This window comes from Tiliqua scincoides, chromosome 5 (assembly GCF_035046505.1).
Source record: "Tiliqua scincoides isolate rTilSci1 chromosome 5, rTilSci1.hap2, whole genome shotgun sequence".
NCBI classification, from domain to species: domain Eukaryota; kingdom Metazoa; phylum Chordata; class Lepidosauria; order Squamata; family Scincidae; genus Tiliqua; species Tiliqua scincoides.
The window spans coordinates 98906469-98930276 of record NC_089825.1 but is presented as its reverse complement, the minus strand read 5'-3'; the positions used below and the strand labels follow the sequence as shown (position 1 = coordinate 98930276).

Below are 23808 nucleotides of genomic sequence, written 5' to 3'. Positions count from 1 at the left end.
ATCACTCCCTTGTTGCGGCTAGAACAGTTTTGGCAATCTTTCGGGAAGTAAGTTTATATCCTCCCAAATTGATAAACTACAAAAGAAGCTGCAGGAGCAATCAGCCCCAAGACCCAAGGGCAGTTCTCCAGCAACAACACAAGCTTATAGCCACACGCAGATAATGTCCAAGGACGCCTCTGTCTTTGCGAAAGAATCTAGGATCAAACCTGTCTCTTTGCTTAAAGCTGCTGGCTCTCACTCACGCTGTTTCCAAGCAAACCAAATTCTCTTGGAGGTTGGCAGAGTGCCAGTAAATTATGGAAAATGGAGGGACAGGTTCTGTGTAAAAATATCCTTAAGTAAACTTTTATGTATGGATCTTAATCAAATTGACATGATAAGTGCCCAATGGCTAAGTAGTCCTGCATCTAGAGTCAGACTCCTTCTGTCCTTTGACACCTCTACAATTCCCCTGACTCTGCTTCGAATGAGAAGGTTTCTCAGTACATTCAAAATAACAGCAAAGAGAGTCTTCTCTGATTTCTCTGACTCTAATCAAGAGCTGCTGCGCTCCTCCACACATAGCTCCAAGCCTCTGACCACTGTATCATCCTCCATCCCTGCACAAAGTGATTCTTGCCTGCTCAGACAGCTGATAAGACTGCAGCAACATCCCCCTCTAATGAGCAAACAAACTCTCCGAGTCCAAATATAATAAAGAACACTACTGAAAGGGACTCTGCTACCTAGCAAAGCCTATCCCTCTGCCTAGAAACTGCCTTAACTGAACTGAATCGCAATTCCAACCTGCGATATCCAGGAACTGACAAAGACATATGTGGAAAGCTTTCCCAACCCGCTCTGTCAGAGTCCCATCTGATGTATACGTTTGCCACAAGGCAGGAACAAATGAGGGAGACTGAACCTAAGTCGGTAAGCTGTCCTTTGGATGTTGATGAAACAGCTGATGTCATTGTGGGCACAATGCCTGGAAATCCTAGGAAAGACCTTTTATCACAGCTCGATGCTACTGAGCTTGATAGTATGGAAATTGCTGAAGAATCCAATAACTCAAGGAATTTGGCAGATGGGTCTGTTCCTCCAGATTCTCTTTCATCCATAGAGCTGACTGCTAAAAGAGTTTCAACCACCTCTGCAGGTCTGAACCAATGACCCCCCGCAACACTAAATGACCAACTGGTCAGGATGGACCATGTGAGTTCACCTTCAATAAGGTGCCCTAAGAGGGTCATTAACTCAACTGCAGAACCACAGGATGAGATGCCCGACATAGATATGGAATGCGCCAGGAAACATCCTTCAAAGAACTCTGTGCTCAGCTCTGAGGAGATTGCAAGTACTGGTGATGTTCCCCAGCGTCCACCTAACGACCCTCCACAAACTATGATATCTCCTCAGAAAACTGGCTCTCTCAGCAGCAACACAAGCTCCTAGTCAATAGATCTATCACTGTACCTGAACATTGATGAGGACACATTGACCAGGGAGGCCCTGGAGGCTTTTAGATTTCTTCCCCGACGGGAACAACTAAGAATGGTCAAGAAATTGGAGATGGTATGGCAAGAACTAACGGACATTATATTGATCCCTTGTGGCTCTGCATCATCTAAGAGCTTACCTCCTTCATGAGACCATACAACTTCTGTTCCAGATGCAGCCCCGCCTCAGAGGTGATCCATCCAGGCAGAGATTCATCAGGAGCCTCCAGCTGGAGGTAGTTTGTCCTCCTCTCTAGGTCTATCATCTGTCAACATGGCTCAGATCTCTGAGGCTATGGAACTGCCTCTGAATAATCTGGACTCACCATATACAGAGACCATTGTCAGTGGCCTTTGCCAATCAATGGTAGTGTTGGAGAAAGCAGCGGCAGAGAACTAAACAACAGACAGTATTTGCTAATCTAGAGGAAGCTACAGCACAACTACCACAGCTCTCATCAGAGGATATTCAATCTAGCCAATTGGTGCAGATACCTTCTACACCTGATTACACTCATCCTCTTCCAGAAACCAAAACAACCTCAGAAGGGGCAAAGCTGCTGAACAACCTAGATGCCAAGTCAAGACTGTCTGAGGACACTACCCCTGAAAAAGGGACACGACATTCTCTTATAAGAAATCAGAGGGATTCAGATACTCAAATTCTCTCAGCGTCAACTTCATTAGATTGACTTCCACCTACCCGCTCCCAGAGCATTCCACAGGGCCAGCTGAAAATCCTTTCTTGGAATATCGCTGGTTGGTTTGCAAAGACTCGTGGAAAAGAGCTAGATACTGTTTTAAGAGACCGAGACATTATTTTACTGCAGGAAACTTGGGCAATTAGACCTATTGAGTTTGATGGGTTTCTTTCTATATGTTTACCCGCACGGAAGAATGCAGTAAAAGGCCGCCCAGTTGGAGGCCTTGCCATATTAGTGAAACCTGCTTTCAAACATGAATTGCTATTTATGGCTGACAGTTTTTGCAAAATTCAAGCGATCAAGGTGAAGCTAATGCCCCAAAGCATAATGATAATATGCCTCCTTTAAAAGATAAATCTGCTACTGAAAAGCAATGTGCATATCTTAGTGGTATAATTAATGACCTGACTGGTAAATTTCCCTCTTATAAGATTCTAATTGCAGGAGATTTCAATTCCAGGGTGGGGCACAATTCTGACATCTTTCATCAACTTTGGGACGTACCTACTGACACGATATTGCCAGAGACCTGTCTATTCGAAAGGCAATCGAAAGATAGAACAATTGTTGCTGTGGGGCTGCTTATGTGTAATGTATTGAACAAAGCAAGGCTGGCCTTTGCTGCAGCTTCACAGATGTAAAAGAGCAAGCAGCGGAGGAAGCTCTTGGCCTGTAACTCACGCAAGAGGTCAAACAGTGGACCCTTTCACTGAGAGTAGTCACGTCCGGCCAGCACAGGCTCCAACAAGTCTCTGGAGGGCCAGAGGCTCACTGGAGACTGAGGATGCTCTGTGGGCTGGTTTGGGGGTCCCCAAGGGCCACAAATGGCCTCCGGGCTGGGGTTTGGGCAAGGCTGTTTTAGAGGATGGAAACCCTTGGGTTCTTCTGGTAACCTGTGTTGCCTTAGCATCATGCCTTTAATATGAACTTGATATTTCCTTGTTTCAACATTTTGACTTCTGGGTTGTATCTTGCATTATTAACATTATCCGTGGATAGCTACCCAGGAGGTGCAATTATTGCTTCTGAAATGATTTCTCACCCCACATTGTGGATTCTAAAGAATCAGGACGATTAAAAATGTGAAATGCTGTGATCCTGTATTCATACTGTATGGAAACATATAGAGAGAAAAAACATGCAAAACAACAATCATCTTAGAATCTGACTTAATTTCTTCTTTTCTCTGTTAGCAGCTGCTTGGAGTTGAGATCTGGTTTTAGCACAATAACATAGCATTTAGGGAGAAAAATGCAAGTCAGGAGGCCAGAGTTGGAGGCCAAGATGGCAAAGACCTCCACAGCCACCACGTCTTTCCCCTTGCTGCTCAGGTAAGCAGGAATGAAGGAGATCCACACACTGCAGAAGACCAGCATGCTGAAGGTGATGAATTTGGCTTCATTGAAAGTATCTGGCAGTTTTCGGGCTAGAAAAGCGACTGTGAAGCTGGTGAGGGCCAGAAAACCAATGTAGCCCAGGACAGAATAGAGCATGATGATCGACCCTTCATTACACTCCACTATGATGTGCTCAGTCTGGGAGTGCATGTCAACATCTGGAAAAGGAGGAGAGGTGGACAGCCATACAGTGCAGATCCCCACTTGAATGAGGGAACAGGAAAGGACAATGGCGTGGGCCACTTTTTTCCCCAGCCATTTCCTCATCCTGTTCCCTGGCTGGGTGGCCATGAAGGCCAGGACCACAGTGATGGTTTTTGCCAAAACAGAAGAAACAGCCACAGAGAAAATCATGCCAAAAGCTGATTGTCGGAGAAGGCAGGACACCTTGCTAGGTTTGCCGAGGAAGAGCAGGGAGGAAAGGTAGCAAAGCAGGATGGAGCTGAGAAGAATGCAGGTGAGGTTTTGATTGTTGGCTTTGACAATGGGAGTCTTCCAGTTCTTTAAAAAGATCAGTATCACCATAACTGTTATTGCTGTAAAGGAAAAAGCAATAGAAACCAAACTGATTCCTAAGGGTTCCTCGTAGTTTAGGAAGGCTGTCTGTTTGGGGATACATTGGTCTTGGTTCTTGTTTGGGTACTGATCTTCTGGGCATTTGACGCAATGAGCTGCATCTGAAAAGGACAAAGAGAATTTCAGTAGCTCTATGAATCCAGAGGAATGATGGAAGGTTGAAAGCAAACGTTGGACAAGAATTCCTCATTTTCCTGGAGAACAATGCTTAGTATCAGGGGAACGACAAAACGCAGCAAGTGACAGGCACCAGTGGAGTTAAGTGCACTGAACTGTGTAATGGACTGCTTCTGAAATCTTTCAAGGTTCCTCCCTTGTTATAGTTGCAACCAGTTTCCTTTTAAGAATCTGTGCATCATAATTTAAGTGTTTGGAGAAGGACAGACCATACCTAGGCATATGTTATGATGTTAGGGTGGACAAATATTTGCAAATATTTCCTGGAAAATCAGCAACTGTCAGTCACCTGTCTGGTTAGATATCATGTCATCTGGACACGAAGTACAATCATAGCAACAGATTGCTTCTCCCTCTCGAACCGTCTTGCTGTGTCCGACATGGCAGCTCTCAACACAGGTTGAACCAGGCAGATTCTAAGAAGAAAGAAGGGGAAGAAACGCTGAAGCAAACATTGGATGCCCACCACCACGACCATCCTTCTCTTCCAGTGCACTTCAGCTTATCAAGAACAGGAGATCAACTTGATCCTGACCAGCAACAGAGAACTCCCCTGTTGCCAGCGACCTGCTGTAGACTCCTGTGGTATTTGACTTCAGGGAGAGTCGGCAGAGAGATCTGTTTTTCCTACTGGGATTCAAAACAGTTCAGAGCACAGTCCAAAAGAAGTAGGAAATACACCAAGATTTGGTTTTAATTCCAAAGTGTCTTTCTGCTAGTAGAAAACTCAGCGTGATTTTATTCATCAGGGAATTGGCAATTGCACTGGCATTCCTGGCCCTTGTGCCATCCAGGGCAAGGATCACAGAATACTGCCCCCCCTCACCGGTTGCCACCCCTTACCATCGCGTTCAGGCCGCACGTGGTCTCCTCTGGCCCTTATAAGGCTTTAAACAAAAGGGCTTTTAGAAGCCTTCCAGAGTATTCAGAAGGCCTTCGGAGGCAGGAGGAGGCCATATGCAACTTCCCCGGCCCCCAGAAGGTCTCTGAAGGGCAGCTGAAAGTGGTGAAAGTGGTGCTTGGGAGGATGGAGGCATGGATGCTGGCAGGGGGGCAGAGGGGTGAAATCCTGGGACGTGTGTCCCCCTTTACCCTCTGTGGTACGCAAGTGCCCAATAGCAATTAGATTCTGAATGGGGTAGCATCTAAGAATAAAAAGAATGGGACAGAAGAGAAAGCTGTCTTTTAATACTCAACACTAGGGACATCCTCCTTTTTTCTGTGTGTTTCAACTTGTGAAAAGGTGGGGCCCACCTTGGAGTGGGGCCCAACTCAAACCCCAGCTATCTATTTGATATTTTTCTCAATATAGGTATATTTATTTACCATCTTTTCCTCAATATAGATATTTGATTAATCAACTTGATAGGCTATGTGCCTTGCAAATATGATTAAAATGATTTTATTCTGTGTCTGTAGAGGACAGGAATGACCCAGTATAAGTTTAGGTTAAAGTGCTTGAGGATATTTACTTTAGGCAAGTGTACTAATGGTGTAGTCGTAGCAATCCTACAAAACCTGGATAATACCGATCTGTGACTCTTGCAGTCGTATTCAGTGTTTCTCAAACTGTTGGTCAGGACCCATTAGGTGAGTCACAAACCAATTTTGGATGGGTCCCCATTCATTTCAATGTGCATTATATTTTTAATGTATTTGACTTTATGCTACCATGGTATGTATGTTGGGGAAATGTTTCAGATCTGTACTTTTAACAGGCTACTATGTATATGCTTTTAACAGTGATAGTCAATGGGTCTTACTCGAGGTAAGCGTGGTTAGATTTACAGCTTCTGGGATGTTTGGGGAAAATAGATCAGTTAAAATTCATTTACATGTACTAATGGTTTGTTTCAGCATTCCTACAAGACTTGTACAATACCAGCTGTGACTGTAAGGCTGCAATCCTATATACACTTTCCTGGCAGTAAGCCCAATTCAACATAGTGAGACTTATTTCTGAGTAGTCAGGCATATGATTGCACCACAGGAGTAAAATCCTTTGGTCACCCTGCACTGCTATTACTCATATTCCAGCATTGCAGGACACTTTCTGGCTGCCACAATTGGAGACTCAAGTAAGTTGTTGGCAGGGTTGGGTTTTGGGCAGAGAGGAGGAGTAATAGTGCACTTCAGGGGAGGAACCGGGGTCGGTCAGGGAGGGGAGGGGTTTGATCTGGCGGGAGTCATGCATGTCGAATCCTGTCCCCTAGTTTTCAAGCTTCCCCACCCTCAGGCTCTCCTCAGGCTTATATCAGTTATAGAGCTGGCATAGGTACAAGGAGACCCCTAGGCTGTCAGGGGGCCAATACGGAGGTCAGGGGAAAGTATGCTCCTTTACATTCTCAAAGGCCTCTCCATCCTGCCCCCACCATAGCATGCAGTGCATGCCTCCAGGAATGCTCTCATGTTCAGGAATGTTCCCAAGCAAATGAAGAGGTGACCTTGCTGAAGGATTTTAGCCCTACCTGCTGAAATCTGCTATTCCACACAATGGCCTCGTCATGGATGGTAAACTCTTGACTTGGAGAAATCTTTCCAACTTGGATCTTAAGGAAGGATTGATTGGGGAAAGTGACCCAGTTGATGACATCAAGTCCAGAAGACAGTCCCTGATTGGCAAACCAGACTTCATGGCCAGCACCATTGTTAAAGTGGACATTCTTCAAAAAAGAGTGCATCTAGATTGGACAAAATTAGAAAACAGCTGATAGCTTAAATGTATATTGCGCACTGTATGACCAATCCCCTGGTCAGAAAAGACACCTGTAAACCTTAGATGTACAGGTTAAAAGAACATTTTTCATTTATTAAAAACTATAAGAATACACCTAGCAGATCTTCCTCATCTTCCTCTCCTCTCAGCTCACCATCATATCCAACATTTCCACATCTATGGGCCCAATCCAAACTTTGCCGCACTGATGCAACTATGCCAATGGGGCCTGCTCTGCATCCTGCAGTGTGAGGGTAGTCACAGAGGCCTTGTCGAGGTCAGGGAATAATTTTTCCTTTACTTGGGGCTACGGTGCAGCTCATTGGTGCTGGAAATTGGGTAGGATTGGGTCCTATTGAAGTATTCAATTTGCTCCTCTACTCAAAGGTTTCCAGGGAGCTTTGTGGATGCTTTCACAATGAAAATTAATATTTCAGGGTCGTGCGGTTCAGAGCAATAGGTGTGGCAGAACTGCCCTGTCTTTGTCCTTGGAAAAGCACCTCAGTTGCCCTGCCTGCTTACACCCGAGGAGGCTCTCCTCGCCCCTACTTTCTCGAATGTAAAGAGAGCCTCCTCAGGTGTAAGCAGGCGGGAAAGCTGTGGCACTTTTCCATGGGCTACAAAGGGGCAGTTCTGTCTTGCCCGCAGCCTGAATCACACATTCCTGTTATATTCTGCTTTTCTTACATTTTGGAACTTAAGACTTCAGCCCTAAGCGTTTTCCTAGGAGTAAACCCCATTGAACACAATGGACTTATATCTGAGTAGACAAGCATAGGCTTGGGCTATAAAGGAATGTGCCTGGGATATACAAGAGGTCTGTCATCAAAGTCCTGCAAGGTTCAGATCTGCTTAGCTTTAGCAATATGCCCCCCCCCCATGTGCCTGGGAACATGATTTCACCCACACCACCCATTCAATCCACAGCAAGTTTACATAGAAGTGATTTCCACTGTGCTCCAATTATCTTCCTAGTAAGTGTGCTTGGAATTGCACCATACATAACCGTTTCAATACAGTGAGGAATATACCTGCCAGGGTTCAATGTTCAAAGGTTTGCATGTATCTCTGTTCAGCATTGTTTTTGACCTGGATGAATATATGGCATTTAAAGCATGTGCTACAGCATAGAGACCATTGTAAATTCGGTAGCTCACATCACTCATCTCCATCTCAAATAGAGTCTGAGGCAGGCTCTCCAGTTTCTCCTCTCCGGTACAGTGTTTACAAGTTTTAATTTTCCCATCACCGCAACACTCGAATGCAGATTTGTAGAAAAAGCAGAGAAAATGTGCAAGTGACTTTTTAGGCTTTAGAGTCTGAAGGAAATCCTGGAATCCTGGCACGGCCTTCACGGATGTTGTGAAAGACAAAGTCCCATGGAATGTTTTTGCGCAGAAGCCCTCAGTGTCAACAGTGCTGATGAAATCCCACTGAGGTGACGTGATCCAAACCTTCCCTATAAGACGTTTATGCATAAATTCAGCGACATATAAAATGAATGCCAGTGGTTTCAGAGTCTGAGCATCCCCATCAACAATAACAACGTTGACTGTAGTGGATAAAAGTGTGGAGCGTATCCTGAATACATTTTGCAAGAATGTATTTTGAGTGGGATAGAAATTAAGATCCTTGAGAATGCCAGTCCTTTCTAAGAATGCAACACAAATGCTGTTCCGGGTCAGCAATGGTGTCAGCCTCTGCAGGAAGCCTTCTCCACTCTCATCGTCTGAAACAATGAGACCAATCCATGTCCATTGGAAATGCAGCAGTAGCTGGACTATGCCGGTGTGCAGAGTACCTTCCCTTATTGCCATCCAGTATAGAGAAGGGAAATTATTGTTTGTGACTAGTTTCTCATACGTACCATAAGTAATCTAATGGGGGAAAACATGGCTCATAAAAGCTTAGAAAATTAACCACCGTTTTCCAAACCACAGTATTTATTACAATCCAGACTTCTGTTTATCAATGATATGCTAATTCTTCTGAACAATGTATCTTTGTATACATTCCCATCAATAAATTATAGTAAGTCTGCAATTGTATGCACACTTTCCTGGGAGGAAGCCCCATAGACAGTGGCTTAGCTACGGGGGTGCAGGGGGTAGCCGTTGTACCGGGCATCAAACTTTAGCGGGACAACAAGCTGAGCTTGACACTAGTGCCCAAAATTGTGAAAATAGTGTTATGTATGAATAATACCATCATGTTATATATCATTGGAAAGGTAATGTAACACAGAATGCAATGAAACAAAATGGCATTGGAATATCTGTATTCTATCAAAAGTTGTGGCCAATTAACCAGAAAATAAAAACAACTGCTTTATGGAACAAAACGTGGATTTTCTTAACTCCAAACTGACCTATGAGACTAGTTGTTCTGAGAGCCAATGATATTTTATGTTATTGACTTGTTGCAATGACATATTGTCATGATACAGCATGAAACCAAGAAGGTGTTAATATGAGTCAGCTCTCGTTTCCATGTATCATAATACAGTTACCCTGCTAGCTGGGTAAAAAGGCCCTTTTTCAAGTGGTGCCCCTCTTATATTTAGCAAGGGGATAAAAACCATCCCTCTTCACCCCATCACAGTATCTTGAAATAATCAGGGGCACAATTTTCATTTATTTTATCGGGGTGGGGGGGCTACAAATCTTATTTGACCCGTGGGAGAAAGTAGATGCCTTAGTTATGCCACTGAGAAAGCAGAGCAAGTGGGTGGTGAGCTGCTGGGAGGAGGAGGCGTGTTCTTCCCAGTTTTCACTTTTTTAAAAGCCCGGGTGTGACGTCACTTCTGGTTGTGACATCACTTCCGGGGCAACATTTTGAGCTTAGCAGCGGGCTACACAATCATTAGCTACGCCACTGCCCATAGAACACAATGAGACTTACTTCTGAGTAGTCATGCATAGGCTTGTGCTCTCAATGAGTTACATTTCCTTTCACCTTGTCCACAAGCCATCACTTAATGTCCTGAAATATGTAACGTATTTGATTCAGACCAAGGTATCGTTTTGCCGAGCTTCAAGCTTCCATTTTTTGAAAGATTAAAATCACCTCTATGGTTTGTATCCCCAGAATATGAGACATGACTAAGCAGTATTGAAATCAGTGTGATAGGATTGGCTTGCTTAAGCTTAAGAACTGTGTATATAACTGGCTGCATTTATGACACATTTTCTTGGGATACAAACCTCGGTGCTATACACTGATAAGCATATTTAGGGCAGGAGGTCTGGCTCAGTGGTAGAGCTGCTGCCTTGTATGCCTGAAGATCTGGGGACAACAGTTCGAAGCAACCAGAAGTACCTGGGACATGCTGATAATGAGTTGACCATCAGTGGCAGAGAGGAATTGCTGTCAAGTTGCACTGGAGGCAAACAGCCAGAGGGAGGCCAGACTGGGAAGGAATTCAGCTGTAATGAGGCTTTCTATGAAACATCAGAACTATTCTATTATAAAGGTTCCTACAGGGTTTGGAAAACCTTGCTATGCAAACCACCTTGGATTAAAGTCTGAGGAGAAGTCTGATGACCAAGAAAGGCGGTATATAAATACCAACATTAGTATTGTCATGCTTCGTGTGGGGGCGACCCCGACAATATTATTATTATTATTATTATTATTATTATTATTATTATTATTATTATTATTATTATTATTATTATTATTTAGAGCTGGAGGTCTCTCTGCCCACATCTGGATTACGGATCAGTCATGTTATGTCCTCCTATACAACTGAGATCTCAAGAACCTCCTCAAATGGTTATTTCTTCTGAATAAATGATTTACTTATTGCACTGCATTGCCTGCATTCACTGATAAAATCTCAAATAATATAATAAGTGAAGAGCAGTTTTATGCCACCCATTCATGCAGTTGAATGTACATACCTGTGGAAACTTGTAGTGACTAAGAATGTTGGCTATTTGGATGACATACTCTATTGTGAATCCTCCAATGACGGACAAGACATCACCTTTCTTACCACACTTGTAACTGGGTACATTCCTTTGTTGTTTGAAGAGTAGATCCAGGATGGACTTATATGTGGCCATTCCTTCAAAAAAGTTGTCGTAGATTTTAAAACCCAGGGTCATGTTGGGCAAGAGGTTGGGATTCCTGTTGATCTCCTGAATGGCAAAAAGGAAGGCCAGGACATGCTGATAATGTTTGTACTCTCTTCTGAAATTAGATTGACATTGAGGCAGAGTTAATGTCTATCACATTGTCACATGCACCACAAATACATATTCAGCAGTACCACCCACAGTGGCATTTCCATGAGCACTGTTTTGCTACAGTGTTGTTCATCCTGGGCATGACTGACAGCTATTGTGAATGCAAGCGGCCAATCAGTGTCAGGTTCTTGCCCCATCAAGAACACTTCTTCCTTTGCCATGAAGCAAATTTTAGCTGCCCCAATCACAGATCTGCAATGGATCTCCTCAGACCTGCACCATTGATTTTGCTGGTGCAAGTCCGAGTGGATATGTATGAGTAGTTGGTTGCCAGGAAGGGAGACAGAATATCAATGAAGCTGGTTCCAATAATAGCCATTCCCTTTTCAGCCATGGCACACCCCCTATCCCCAGCTTGTTCTTCCCAACAAGCTGCACCTGTTCAAATTCCACCCCGGTGCAGTCATTTGTTCCCTAGACTTCATGTTTGAAATAGAGTGATGGCTACCAAACACAAAATAACTTACATGAAATAACCTTTCTTCATTGCTGGTAGGCTCTGAAAATTGATTGCATTGTGTATAGGACGTATAAGAGAGAGGACCCCACCAATGACAGCATCTCCTAGCCTAGTATCCCCATAGCTTCCTTCAATTTCACATTCACTGGGCACATCCTCCCAACAGACAATAGAAGGGAGAAGCAGCAGCAAGAAGAGCAGAAACAACCACAGGGCTGCAAATGCATGTCCAAACCAGCTGCATCTGAACTTCTGCATCCTGAACTACAGTTCCAGCTACAATGAAATCTCTATGGCAGGTGCCTCGATAGAGCCTCACTCTGGAGCCACATGGAAGCAGCATGTGTGGTCATAGAGTTTCCTCCTTAAATGTTTGGCCAGTGAGGCGGGCTGAAGAAGAGATGCCTGATCAACCTCTCTCTTTTCCACCATTGAGCACCGACACAGTTCAGAATAAATCCATCTCCTTTTGAAATACGGATATATTTCTTACTGACTACCCAAGGAAGGAAATTACAGTACTGGATAATTACAGAGTACCTAAACACCTCCCTGATTGTCCTTGTGAAATGAATAACATACATGTTTACGAAGATCGAACAGTATGTAATTTTGGGAAGGGCAGTCTGAACTGGGATCATGGTGAGATGTGTGTTGCCTTTGCTGTGATTCCAGTTCAGATTTCACCCCTCATTACAGATCAGCTACGCTATGGTCAATAAAACTGATAAGGGAATGCTGCGCAGGTGGGCCCAATCATATTATACTACATATAAAACATGGCCTGTTGGTATTTTTTTCTTATAGCATTGGGTACAACATTTAATAAACAGTACAGTGGTCGATGGGGGGGGGGGGGCTTTAGCACTTTAGGGCATAAGGTTACCCTTCCAATCATGCCACTTTTTGAAAATTTAAACAAAAAGCAAGTAACCAATATCTGTCAATGCAAACATTGTTCTTTTTAAAATCGTGCAGCAGTTCCCACACTGTGAGTCTGAAACCCACCAGTGGGGCATGACCCAATTTTTGATTGGTTGCAAAACTGACAGGGCAGATTGTGCATCAAGGGTTAAAAAAGCTGCCAATTGCAGGGTGGGAGCACAGCTGCCCAACCACCATTATAGCCACACACCTTAGTGTTTATGAATCAGACAGCAGCCTCTAGGACCTGTAAAAAGTTTGCAAACCACTGGAATATTGTGTAGTGGTGAGATCAGCAGCAGAACCACAACAAAGTCCTAAAGAACTGCGGCCGCATCCTCAAAGGTCTGCTCCATTTGCCAGGCCCTCCAACTTCTCTTTCATTTATAACAGTGGTTCCCAACCTTTAAGAGACCACAGACCACTGAGGCAAAAGTTGGAATTGTCAGGGACCACATGCAAGCCTTCCACCCCAGCACACTAAAAATACATTTAAATTTGTAATACAGGCAGCCCTTATTATCCACAGGGGTTCTGTTCATGGAACCCCCATGGATAATGAAATGGTGGTCCCGCCCCCCCAAACTCCTAGAGGCTCTTCTGAAGCCTGCAGAGGACGTGTATATCTGCCTTCAGCCTCTGCAGGCTTCCATATGAAACCTGAACTCATTTAAAGGGGTCTTCTGGTTTTCATTGAAAACCAGAAATCACTTTAAATGATTCTGGGCTTCATTCTGAAGCTCACAGAGGCCATGGGCAGATGCACAAATCCTCTATGGGCTTCGGAAGAGCCTCCAGAGGCAAGAGGAACACAGCTTCCTCCACTTCCGGGGGCTCCAGGTTCACTGGCACCACAGGTTCGGAATTAGAAAAGATTTGTAATTAGAAAGGATTTATTAGAGATTTATTATTTATAAATAATAATTCCGGTGGCATATGTATTAGCACACCACCGGCGTTTACCCTGCCCCCGCACGAGGCGCAGGAAGGGCCAGTCTCGCAGCCGATTGGCTGGGTGCTAATTGGTCTGGGGCCATGTGCAGGCTGCTCGGAGAAGCCTGCACAGTCGGGACCAGGCAGCGGTCAGGGAAGGTTGGGGAAGGTCAGGGAAGCGGTCCTGCATGCTGCTCCCTGACTCAGGCCACTTTGCTGGGGCCCCAAGCCCAGCAGGCTTGGCTGCAGGCACCCTCCTGCCCACCTGCCCTCTTGGCTTACCTTTGGGCAGCGAGCGGCTGTTGGGGGTGGTGCCTGTTTGGGCTTCTTGGCTGGGTTGTGGCGGGCTGCCTTGCAGGGGCAGCGGTCCGGCTGCGCCCCTCTTTGGCCGTGTGTGAGCGGCTGGTGTGTCCACACCTCTGGTGGGCTCGGTGTGCTTTGGGGCTGGGTGCTTGGCTACTCTTCGTCTTCCTGCTCCAGGCTGCTGAGCTCCCGGCTGAGCTTTGATTTTGGGCATGCTTGCCGCCCTGCCGGTTGTTGGGGTGCCTGTGTGGAGCGGGTTCGCCTGATTGGTTTGCAGGTGCTCTGTGGGGGTGCGTTTGGGCACGTGCCTGGCTGCGGCTGGTGCCTGCTGCCCTTGGAGTTGCCCTGCCTGGGCTCCTGCCGGCTGCTTGTTGAGCCTGCTGGCAGAAGCACTAGGAGGTTTCTTCCCTGCGCGCCCTCCTGCTTGTGTTTGGGGCTTTTGGGTCCGCGCTGGGCATTCCTCCTCCCAGCGCATGGTGGGGATGCGTGTTTTTTCTTTAGTCTGCTTCCTTCACTTGCCTGGGAGGCCTGATGGCTGAGTGGTGTTTGCACTCAACATTGGTTGAAGCTAAGCACAGTCAGCTTAGGTCTTGAATTGGCTGGGAGACCTCAAAGTTGGTAGCAGTTTTGCTGTGTCCTTTGCATAATAAATTTTAAAAAAAAGGAAGGGTGAGAAAGAAAACAAGAAGTTAATTGGATAAATAAATAAAAAGGTGAGTTTAAAAAAATCATATTTAAGGAAGTTGTAATTTAAATATAAATTAATTTTTTTTTTGAAATTAAAAAATTAAATAAAAATAAGATCAAGGGAGTGGGAACATTATAGTAGTTTAGTGGTAAGTATTGTAGGGGTGGTAGGTTAGTTGACACTGCTTTCCCCCCACAGTTGTTCAATTGCTGCTATGCCTAAGAGAAACAAGAAATCTGGGGGGAAGGCCCCGAAGCATCGCCCCCCCTAATCCCGCACCAGCTTCTCCTCGGATGAGGAGAATGATACAGCTGAGCTGCGGGCCCTGGTTGCACGGGGGGAGGTGCTTGAGAAGGAGAAAGCAATGCGCGATGCTGGTTTGGGAGATGGTGGTAGCACATCAGGTGCTCCCCCCCCAGTCGGAGGTCTACCAGAAAAGGGCGTGGTGCGAAGCTCATGGAAATCCTCTCTTCCAGGTTAACCGCTTTGGAGAAACCCGTTGAGCGGCACGCTCCGCCTGGACCTCCAGTTGTTCAGGTGCAGGCATCAGACCCTGAGGAGCAGCAGCATTCGCAAGGAGCATCTTGCCAGGCAGTACCCATTCCTTCAACGGGTGAGAGTGGGCAGAAGGATAGCTCAGCCTGGCTGGTGTATGGGATGAGTGTGAAGGTGTGAATTCCTCGGTGTTGGCACCTTCGGCTCCGTTGCTGCATTGGCCGGCTTGGGGTTATTCTCAGGTGCCGCAAGCCCCCCCCCATTCCATATTCACCAGGAATGTGGCAGCAACCTGGGATCTCCCCAGGGGCACCGGCATCCCAGGCGGGACAGACCGTAGCTGCCGCTCTGCCGTTTACGGGGGTTTCCCCAGTCTCTGGTGTCCCTTATAGCTTTGCCCCTTATGCCAATGTCCCATATGGGTTTTTTTCTCAGGGAGCCATGGAAAGGTCAGGTGAGTGTCTGCAAGTAGCTTATGGGGATGTGGCCCTGCCTTTGGGTAGTCACCTCACCTTGGCGGTTAAAGAGAAAATTTGGAGGGGTGAGTTTGTTGATGTGTTTAGTTTATTACATAAGGATCCTGAGCCAGCCCTGAAGGTGGGTGATCCAGCGCCTGATCCCCAAGTGGCATGAAGGTGGAAAATTGATAAGAATTGGAATAACTGGTGAAATGGATACATTATTTATGCTGCAGTAGTTATTCAGATGTAGCCAGCACGGGCAACTGCGCTTTTTAAGTACCTGGATATTATCCACAGGGCTTTCCGTGAATATGCGGACGCAGCCTGGCTTGCATATGATGAACATTTTCGTTTACGTGCTTCGCACAACCCAGCCCTTGACTGGCGGGTTCCACAGTGGGAATTGTGGGTCCAAATTGTCCTGCCGTCCCGGTCCAATTTGGGTGACCGATCTGATAGCGGGCATTTGATTGCTTGGAGCACCACCAGGCCAGTGGCAGGGATGTCAGGAGTGCATTGGGTTCAACCCCCCCCACTCCTGCTACGAGTTTAACTCCTCAGGGCAGTGCGGTAAGGCAGGCTGCACTTTTGCACATGTCTGTGGGCAGTGCAACGGTCAGCACTCAGTGTCCGTGTGCCCCAAGCTGGCAGGTTTTAGGAGGGGTCCCAGGCCCCAGGCTGGGCAGGCCAAGAGAGGGGGTGGTCAGCCCCCTCAAGCTGGAAAGGGGGCCCACCCCGATTAGAGTAGAGGCGTTGGCTTCATTTCTGAAGGGGTATCCAAAGTTTCAAGATGCTCAGATATTATTGGAATGTTTTTCTAAAGGATTTTGGATTCCTGCACCCCCTCCCTCCAGATCTACCTGGACCAGGAATCTCCCATCTGTCAAGGGAATGGAGGGGATAGTTCAAGCTAAGATAGATAAGGAATTGGGAGCCGGCCGTTTGGCGGGCCCCTTTTAGTCTCCTCCGTTTCACAAGGTTCAGGTGTCCCCTTTAGGTGTAGTCCCCAAGAAGGTCCCTGGGACCTTCCTTCTCATTCACCATCTGTCCTATCCTTACGGGGACTCAGTTAATGATAGGATCCCTGCGCACCTTTGTTCAGTGCGCTATACTTCGTTGGACCAAGCTATCGGGGTGGTACGTGGCTGTGGCCGTGGTGCCCTCATGGCCAAGGCGGATATTGAGTCTGCATTCAGACTCTTGCCCGTCCACCCCGATGATTTTTGTTTGCTTGGTTTTCAGTTTAACGGTTCCCTATACCTGGATAAAGCGCTGCCAATGGGATGCGCAATCTCCTGTGCCCCTTTTGAGAAATTTAGCTCCTTTTTGGAGTGGGTAGTGGTGAGCAGAGCACGACTTGCCTCAGTGGTCCATTATCTTGATGATTTTCTTTTCATGGGCGCAGGTGGATCTGATCAGTGCCTGCACCTGCTACATACCTTTGTGGCTGTGTGCAAGGAGTTGGGGGTTCCCCTTGCCCATGAAAAGACTGAGGGCCCTGTGACTACCCTTACGTTTTTGGGTGTTGAATTGGACACGGTACAGCAGTAGGCTGCCTGGTGCATAAGTTGGTTAGGATGCAGCAGTTAATTTGTGCTGGCCTCCAGGCTCGGAAATTGTCCTTGAGGCATTTGCAGGTTCTGGTGGGGCATTTGAATTTCGCCTGCAGGGTAGTTGCCCCTGGTTGAGCCTTTTTGAGGAGGCTGTGTGAATGCATGGCGGGTATCAAGAAGCCTCACCACTGCCTGCGGATCACCCAGGACATGAAGGCAGATTTGGCAACCTGGTTACAGTTTTTGGAATTTTATAATGGTGTATCCTTTTGGCGGCAGGAGTGTTTACTTGAGGCGGCGCTGCAGGTTCACTCTGATGCTGCGGGTGGTTTTGGGTTTGGAGTTTATTTTAGAGGGAAATGCTGTTCCGCCCCTTGGCTGGATGCATGGGTTTCAGAGGGGGTTACAGCGGACATGACCTTTTTGGAGCTGTTCCCCCTTGTGGTAGTAGTTCATTTATGGGCAGAGGAATTTGCCAACTCCTCCGTGCATTTCTGGTGTGACAACCAAGCTGTGGTGTTTGTCGTTAACCAGCAGACGTCCCGGTCCCCACAGGTAATGAGGCTGGTGAGGGTGTTTGTTTTGCACTGCCTTAAAAATAACATCTTGTTTTTAGCTAAGCGTGTCCCGGGTCTTGACAATGGCATAGCTGACGCCCTATCTCGTTTTCAGGTGGAGCGTTTCCATCAGCTGGCACTGCGGGAGCCCGACCCGATGCCTCTTTGGCTTTGGACCCTTGGCTGTGCAGAGCGCAACATGTAATTTGATCTGCGCGCGTGCCTTCTACCCGTCACAGCTATCAAAGTAAGGCAAGGGAAATTGAGGCCTTTCGGGCAGCCCTGGCCTTACCCCAAGTCTGGCCTATTCCTCCGGAACACTTAATGCGGTTCCTGTTATACCTGCATAGCATTAATGTAGCTTGGAGGTCTTTATCAGTGTACTTGGCGGCATTGGCATTTTGTGCCAAGGCCTCAGGTTTCGCTGATGCTACTGCTGACTTTAGGGTACACAAGTTGGTCGAGGGTTTGAAGCAGATCTTTCCCCCTATCCCATTACCCCTGGGATTTTAGTCAGGTTGATTGCTCGTTTTGAGGTGCTGTGCTCGACTCCTTATGTGTCCTTATTGTTTAGAACCATCAGCATCATTATGTTTTTTGGTGCCTTCCGCCCCAGTGAGGTTTTATATGCCTCAGCGGGTGATGAGTCTGGAAGGGCCTTACAGCTGCAGGATGTACATATTAAGGCTGATGTGGTCATTATCACCCTCCGTTGTTCAAAAATCGACCAGCGGGGGGTGGGTTTTTAAGTACGACTGGGCCTGGCGCAGAACCTAGCCTTGTGCCCAGTAAGGACTCTTCGGTCTTATTTGGCTGCGCGTCCTGCGGTTTGGGGTGCCTTGTTCTGCCATGTTGATGCCTCACCTGTTACGTTTTTTCAGTTTAGGGTCCTTTTTCGCAGGGCAGTGGCGGACCTTGGGTTCCGGGCGGAAGATTATGGCCTGCACTCTTTCAGGATTGGGGCTGCATCGACTGTAGCTGATATTGGCCTCCCAGCCCGGGACATTCAGAGGATTGGCCGTTGGCGCTCCTGCGCATTTAAATATTACGTCAGAGAGCCTGACGAGCGCTGAGCGGGATTGGCTCCGCTATTTCCCCCTCGCCCTGGTGGTAGGGGCATGGGGTGATGCAGATACCACAACAAATTTCTGGGCGCAGCCCGTGACAGCGGTTGGACGCTTTGTTGTGGCATTGCCAGGTGTTTATAGTGACACTGCCACATGTTCCTGTGTTGCAGGCTATATTTCCGGGTTTGTCCCGTGACAGCGGTTGGGCGCTCTCTTGCACTGGCTTTGCCAGGTGCTATATAGTCAAGTGATGCATGTTTCTGGAATTGTGAGTCCTGTTTTTCCTGTCCAGGTTCCAGGGCGGGAGCAGTTCGGGTTCTTATCTGCGGCCACTCCACCGTTTTCTGGGCAAGGAAGAGGGCGGCCTCCAATAGCTTTGGCACGCAGCTGCAGCTTGGTTCATTGGCTACTGTGCACTGGGTTGCACAGCGGGGAATACTGTGGGATCAGCTTCTTCCCGCTTTTTGTGAGTTTGTGCATGCCCATGCCCCGCCTCACATCATCATTATTCATTTGGGGGAGAATGACCTGGACCAGAGGACGACTCTGTCCTTGAGGCTTCAGGCCTGCAGCGATATTCTCCACATTAGTCAGCGTTTTCGCGGGATGGTCATCTTATGGTCTGACCTCTTGCCTCGCAGGATTTGGCATTATGCCTCTAATGTTAAAAAGATCGAACTGGCTAGGAAGAAGGTAAATTCTTATGTGAGGCGGGCGGTGCTCCATCATGGAGACGGTGTCATTTCTCACCCAGATATCAGCTATGATGTGCCCTAATTGTTCAGAAGCGATGGAGTACACCTTTCGGTGTTTGGCAATGATGTTTTTCTTCGTGATTTGCAACAGGGCCTGCGGAAATTTATTTCCATGTGGAGCAGTGGGGCCAAGCGCTAGGCTGACCCCCCGGGTGGCAGGTATCATGCAGGTTTTGGGTAGGTAAGGTCATCTCGGTGTACACCGCAGGGTGGCAAGGGCCTGGTGGACTCCATGCTTGGTCATGCTGGCATTCCCGCTTGGGTGACACAGGCTGGATGAACCTCGGCCTGGTGGTAAAGGAGCACCGCGGGTTCGTTCGGGTGGCCAGAGCTAGCCTGCCACCCTGCCCTTTCGGGGTGACAATGAAAGGGGCGGCAGGCTTGTACTGACGCTGCCCAGAGTCTGGTGTGGTCGCCCAAATCACTATAGGGGGAAGTAGACGGGCTACTCCGTTTCCCCCATGTAGAACCCGCATGACTTATTTGTTAGGCCCTGTTGCAATCTGAAGTATATTTAAATAGTTAATAAAGTGGCCCTTTGTACCATATGCCCTTGCCTATGTCTTTATTGGGGGGTGCTGGGTAAAATATATTTCTACCATAGTTAAAAAACTCGATAGAGGTAAATGTGTCATCCAAAGAAATCTAAAGGCATCCTGTGCTATGAACATGCTTGGAACTTCTATAGAATTTTTGCCATGGATATGATTTGGACTGCTGGACATTACAGCTGGATAAACAGATCTCCTTACTTAGGTTCATCCACCAACTTTGCTATGGGGTGTTCTCTGAAGGATGTTTGCTCAAAGAGGCAGTTAAACTGTAAAGCAATTGCACCAATGATGAGGTCTCCACTCTGATAATACTTGAATGGGAACTGGGGGGGATCAGCGATGGTGCACATTACGGTCATTGCCTTACATTCCGTGGGAGTTAATTGCAGACCCAGAATGAGCAGCCGCACCAACAGAAAGATTCTTGCCATCTTGGTCAAATCTTGACTGAGAATGTCCAGGGTCTGTCTCTCACCCATTGGCAGCTGGGGTACAGCACCCTCCTTTAGATGTTGCAGAACCTTTGGGTGAATTAAGCTATTGAAGGCGAGACTAGTGCTGTCCTCGTTGTTCACAGATTCACAACCCCACTCTGAAGAGCACAGGGATGATGTCTAAAATGTGCTTGGTTATAGATCGTGCTTGTGGCTTTAGAAAATCCACATGGGGTTTGCCTGGATGGTAATTCAATGATAACTGAAGTCGATTATAGGTTTTCAAATAATTGTTCCAGACTATTGTACTACTCAGTGATCTTTTTTTTCCCCTGCCAGGCAAGGAAAAAACAAAACAAAACTATTATTGGCTCTCATAGTAATATTGAAAGTCAAGAGGTCTACTGTGAGATCAGTGGAACATGAAGCGAATTCATCCTGACTGTGGGGTAACCATTCAGACATACTCCAGCTCAGCCCATTATCCAGTCATAAAGAGTTTGTATTGACTCCTTATAATTGCCATCTGTTTGCTTTAGAGAAGAAGACTTGCAGTTTCAAATGGCTAAGCTGAGTGTAAATTATCAGCAAGCACAGTGCTTGGTTTTACAAGGACCCTCAAATCCCTTGCCTTCTGAAATACCAAGAAGTCTGAACTTTCCTGCTCTTGCTACCCAGGAGATATTGCAAAAAATCAAAGTTTGGTTCAGGGGGTCCAGCACCCCAGTTGGTACAATTCCTTTGCACCTCATATTTAGTCTGTTACTTAATTATTTATTATTTACTGTTATTTCTCCCGTCGCGTTAATCTGGCTCTTTACAATTTACAATAATCTGACAAGACTCTGGCTCTTTCTCTCTGGTCTGTTGGGAACAAACCTACAGTTTATTGCCTGGTAATCTCTTACCTTGACAGTAGAAATCTATTGCTGGTCTTCCATTGGCTCATCTTAGCCCCTCACCTCTTCCAACACTGCTCTGTTCAAGTCATTAACCCCGCTCATCACACACATCACATCCCATCACTCCTTAAGTCCCTTCATTGGCTTCCTATCTGCTCCCAGATCTGGTACAAACTCCTTGACCTTACATTTAAAGCACTTTATTGCTTCCCCCTACCCTTACTCTCAGCCAGTGGCATTGTTAAGGGAGGCCGAGGGGGCAATTGCCCCATGCTCCATGCTGCCGGGGTGGGGGAGGCTCCACTCTGCTAGGGGATGACAGTGTCCTGCTGCTCAAAGGAGGGATTTTAAAATCAGCCATGTCTGATTTAAAGCCCTGTTTAAAGGGCTGACAGCTGTTCGTGGCAGATTGCAAAAGACAATAAGATGCGAGAAGCAGCAATAACAAGACGTGACTGATTTAAAGTCCCTATTTAAAGGGTCTTATTAGCCTAATCAGTAAATGATAGTCACAGATTTAAAAAGTCAATAGGATGCGACAGCAGCAAGCAGTGAGGCTTGAGAGACCCGATGATTGGGATCAGTTCTGAGGCCGTAATGGACCTCACGATTGATGTTACACAAGACACCAGCAAACCGCTTCCTCTCAAATTACAACACACAACCAAAGGGGTTTGCTGGGGTTACTGGGTATTGCACAAGAATGACATCTTTGAGTTGTCTTTTTTCCCCTGCAAGTTTTTGCTGCTTTGAGGCTGCCCTGCAAAGGTGAGAACGAGGTACTTTAGATGATGCCCAAATGTGCTCGCATGGTCCTCTCACCGAAGAGCATTTGAATGTAAGTAACAGCACAGCAGTGCTTTACTACTCCTGGTACTGTGGTCCACACTCCACAAAGGATCTGTTCATCCTTTGGGACCTTAATGCTAAACACTCACTTTGGAACTAATATAATTTCAAAAGCAATGCTGGTTGACTAAGAGATAGATTTGTCTCATCTGATTTGATTTATGAATTTACTTTAGAGTTTATTCATTTTTTAAATAAATTATATTTATTTAACTTTTTTTAATTTTTATTTTCTGTACATTGTAAGCCAACTTGGACATTGCTCCAATAGAGGAAAGTCAGGATAAAAAATAATTTAAATGAATGAATGAATGAATGAATGAATGAATGAATGAATGAATGAATGAATGATGTGATCCTAAGAACATAAGAACATAAGAACAGCCCCACTGGATCAGGCCATAGGCCCATCTAGTCCAGCTTCCTGTATCTCACAGCGGCCCACCAAATGCCCCAGGGAGCACACCAGATAACAAGAGACCTCATCCTGTTGCCCTCCCCTACATCTGGCATTCTGACTTAACCCATTCCTAAAATCAAGAGGTTGCACATACACATCATGGCTTGAACCCCATAATGGTTTTTTCCTCCAGAAACTTGTCCAATCCCCTTTTAAAGGCGTCTAGGCTAGACTCCAGCACCACATCCTGTGGCAAGGAGTTCCACAGACCGACCACACGCTGAGTAAAGAAATATTTTCTTTTGTCTGTCCTAACCCGCCCAACACTCAATTTTAGTGGATGTCCCCTGGTTCTGGTATTATGTGAGAGTGTAAAGAGCATCTCCCTATCCACTCTGTCCAGTCCCTGCATAATTTTGTATGTCTCAATCATGTCCCCCCTCAAGCATCTCTTTTCTAGGCTAAAGAGGCCCAAACGCCATAGCCTTTCCTCATAAGGAAGGTGCCCCAGCCCCGAAATCATCTTAGTCGCTCTCTTTTGCACCTTTTCCATTTCCACTATGTCTTTTTTGAGATGCGGCAACCAGAACTGAACACAATACTCCAGGTGTGGCCTTACCATCGATTTGTACAACGGCAATATAATACTAGCCGTTTTGTTCTCAATACCCTTCCTAATGATCCCAAGCATAGAATTGGCCTTCTTCACTGCCGCCGCACATTGGGTCGACACTTTCATCGGCCTGTCCACCACCACCCCAAGATCTCTCTCCTGATCTGTCACAGACAGCTCAGAAGCCATCAGCCTATATCTAAAGTTTTGATTTTTTGCCCCAATGTGCATGGCTGACATTGAAGCACATCTGCCATTTTGCTGCCCATTCTGCCAGTCTGGAGAGATCCTTCTGGAGCTTCTCACAATCACTTCTGGTCTTTACCACTCGGAAAAGTTTGGTGTCGTCTGCAAACTTAGCCACTTCACTGCTCAACCCTGTCTCCAGGTCATTTATGAAGAGGTTGAAAAGCAGCGGTCCCAGGACAGATCCTTGGGGCACACTGCTTTTCACCTCTCTCCATTGTGAAAATTGCCCATTGACACCCACTCTCTGCTTCCTGGCCTCCAACCAGTTCTCAATCCAGGAGAGGACCTGTCCTCTAATTCCCTGACTGTG

At 46.5% G+C, this 23808-nt stretch overlaps 1 protein-coding gene across 1 annotated transcript; it reads right to left on the bottom strand.

The window, feature by feature from the left end:
* Window positions 1–297: 297 nt before the first annotated feature.
* On the bottom strand, window positions 298–14396 carry LOC136652546 (vomeronasal type-2 receptor 26-like). The gene is made up of 9 exons (XM_066629485.1): window positions 13901–14396; window positions 13431–13530; window positions 10954–11245; window positions 8919–8928; window positions 8083–8603; window positions 4625–4697; window positions 3399–4259; window positions 908–956; window positions 298–361 (listed from the first exon to the last, which is right to left on the bottom strand). Exons 1-9 carry the CDS (start codon window positions 14394–14396, stop codon window positions 298–300), a joined length of 2466 nt encoding a protein of 821 aa, XP_066485582.1.
* Between the last annotated feature and the right edge of the window lie 9412 nt (window positions 14397–23808).

Excerpts from the sequence above, each read along its gene's own strand:
- LOC136652546 (XM_066629485.1), bottom strand. The coding sequence starts at position 14,396 with ATGCGCTGGGAGGAGGAATGCCCAGCGCGGACCCAAAAGCCCCAAACA. Across the intron at positions 13,531-13,900 it reads CAGCCGCTCGCTGCCCAAAG|TGAACCTGGAGCCCCCGGAA; the intron begins GTAAGCCAAGAG and ends CTGTGGTGCCAG. Across the intron at positions 362-907 it reads AGGACAGCTTACCGACTTAG|ATCCATACATAAAAGTTTAC; the intron begins GTTCAGTCTCCC and ends AATTTGATTAAG.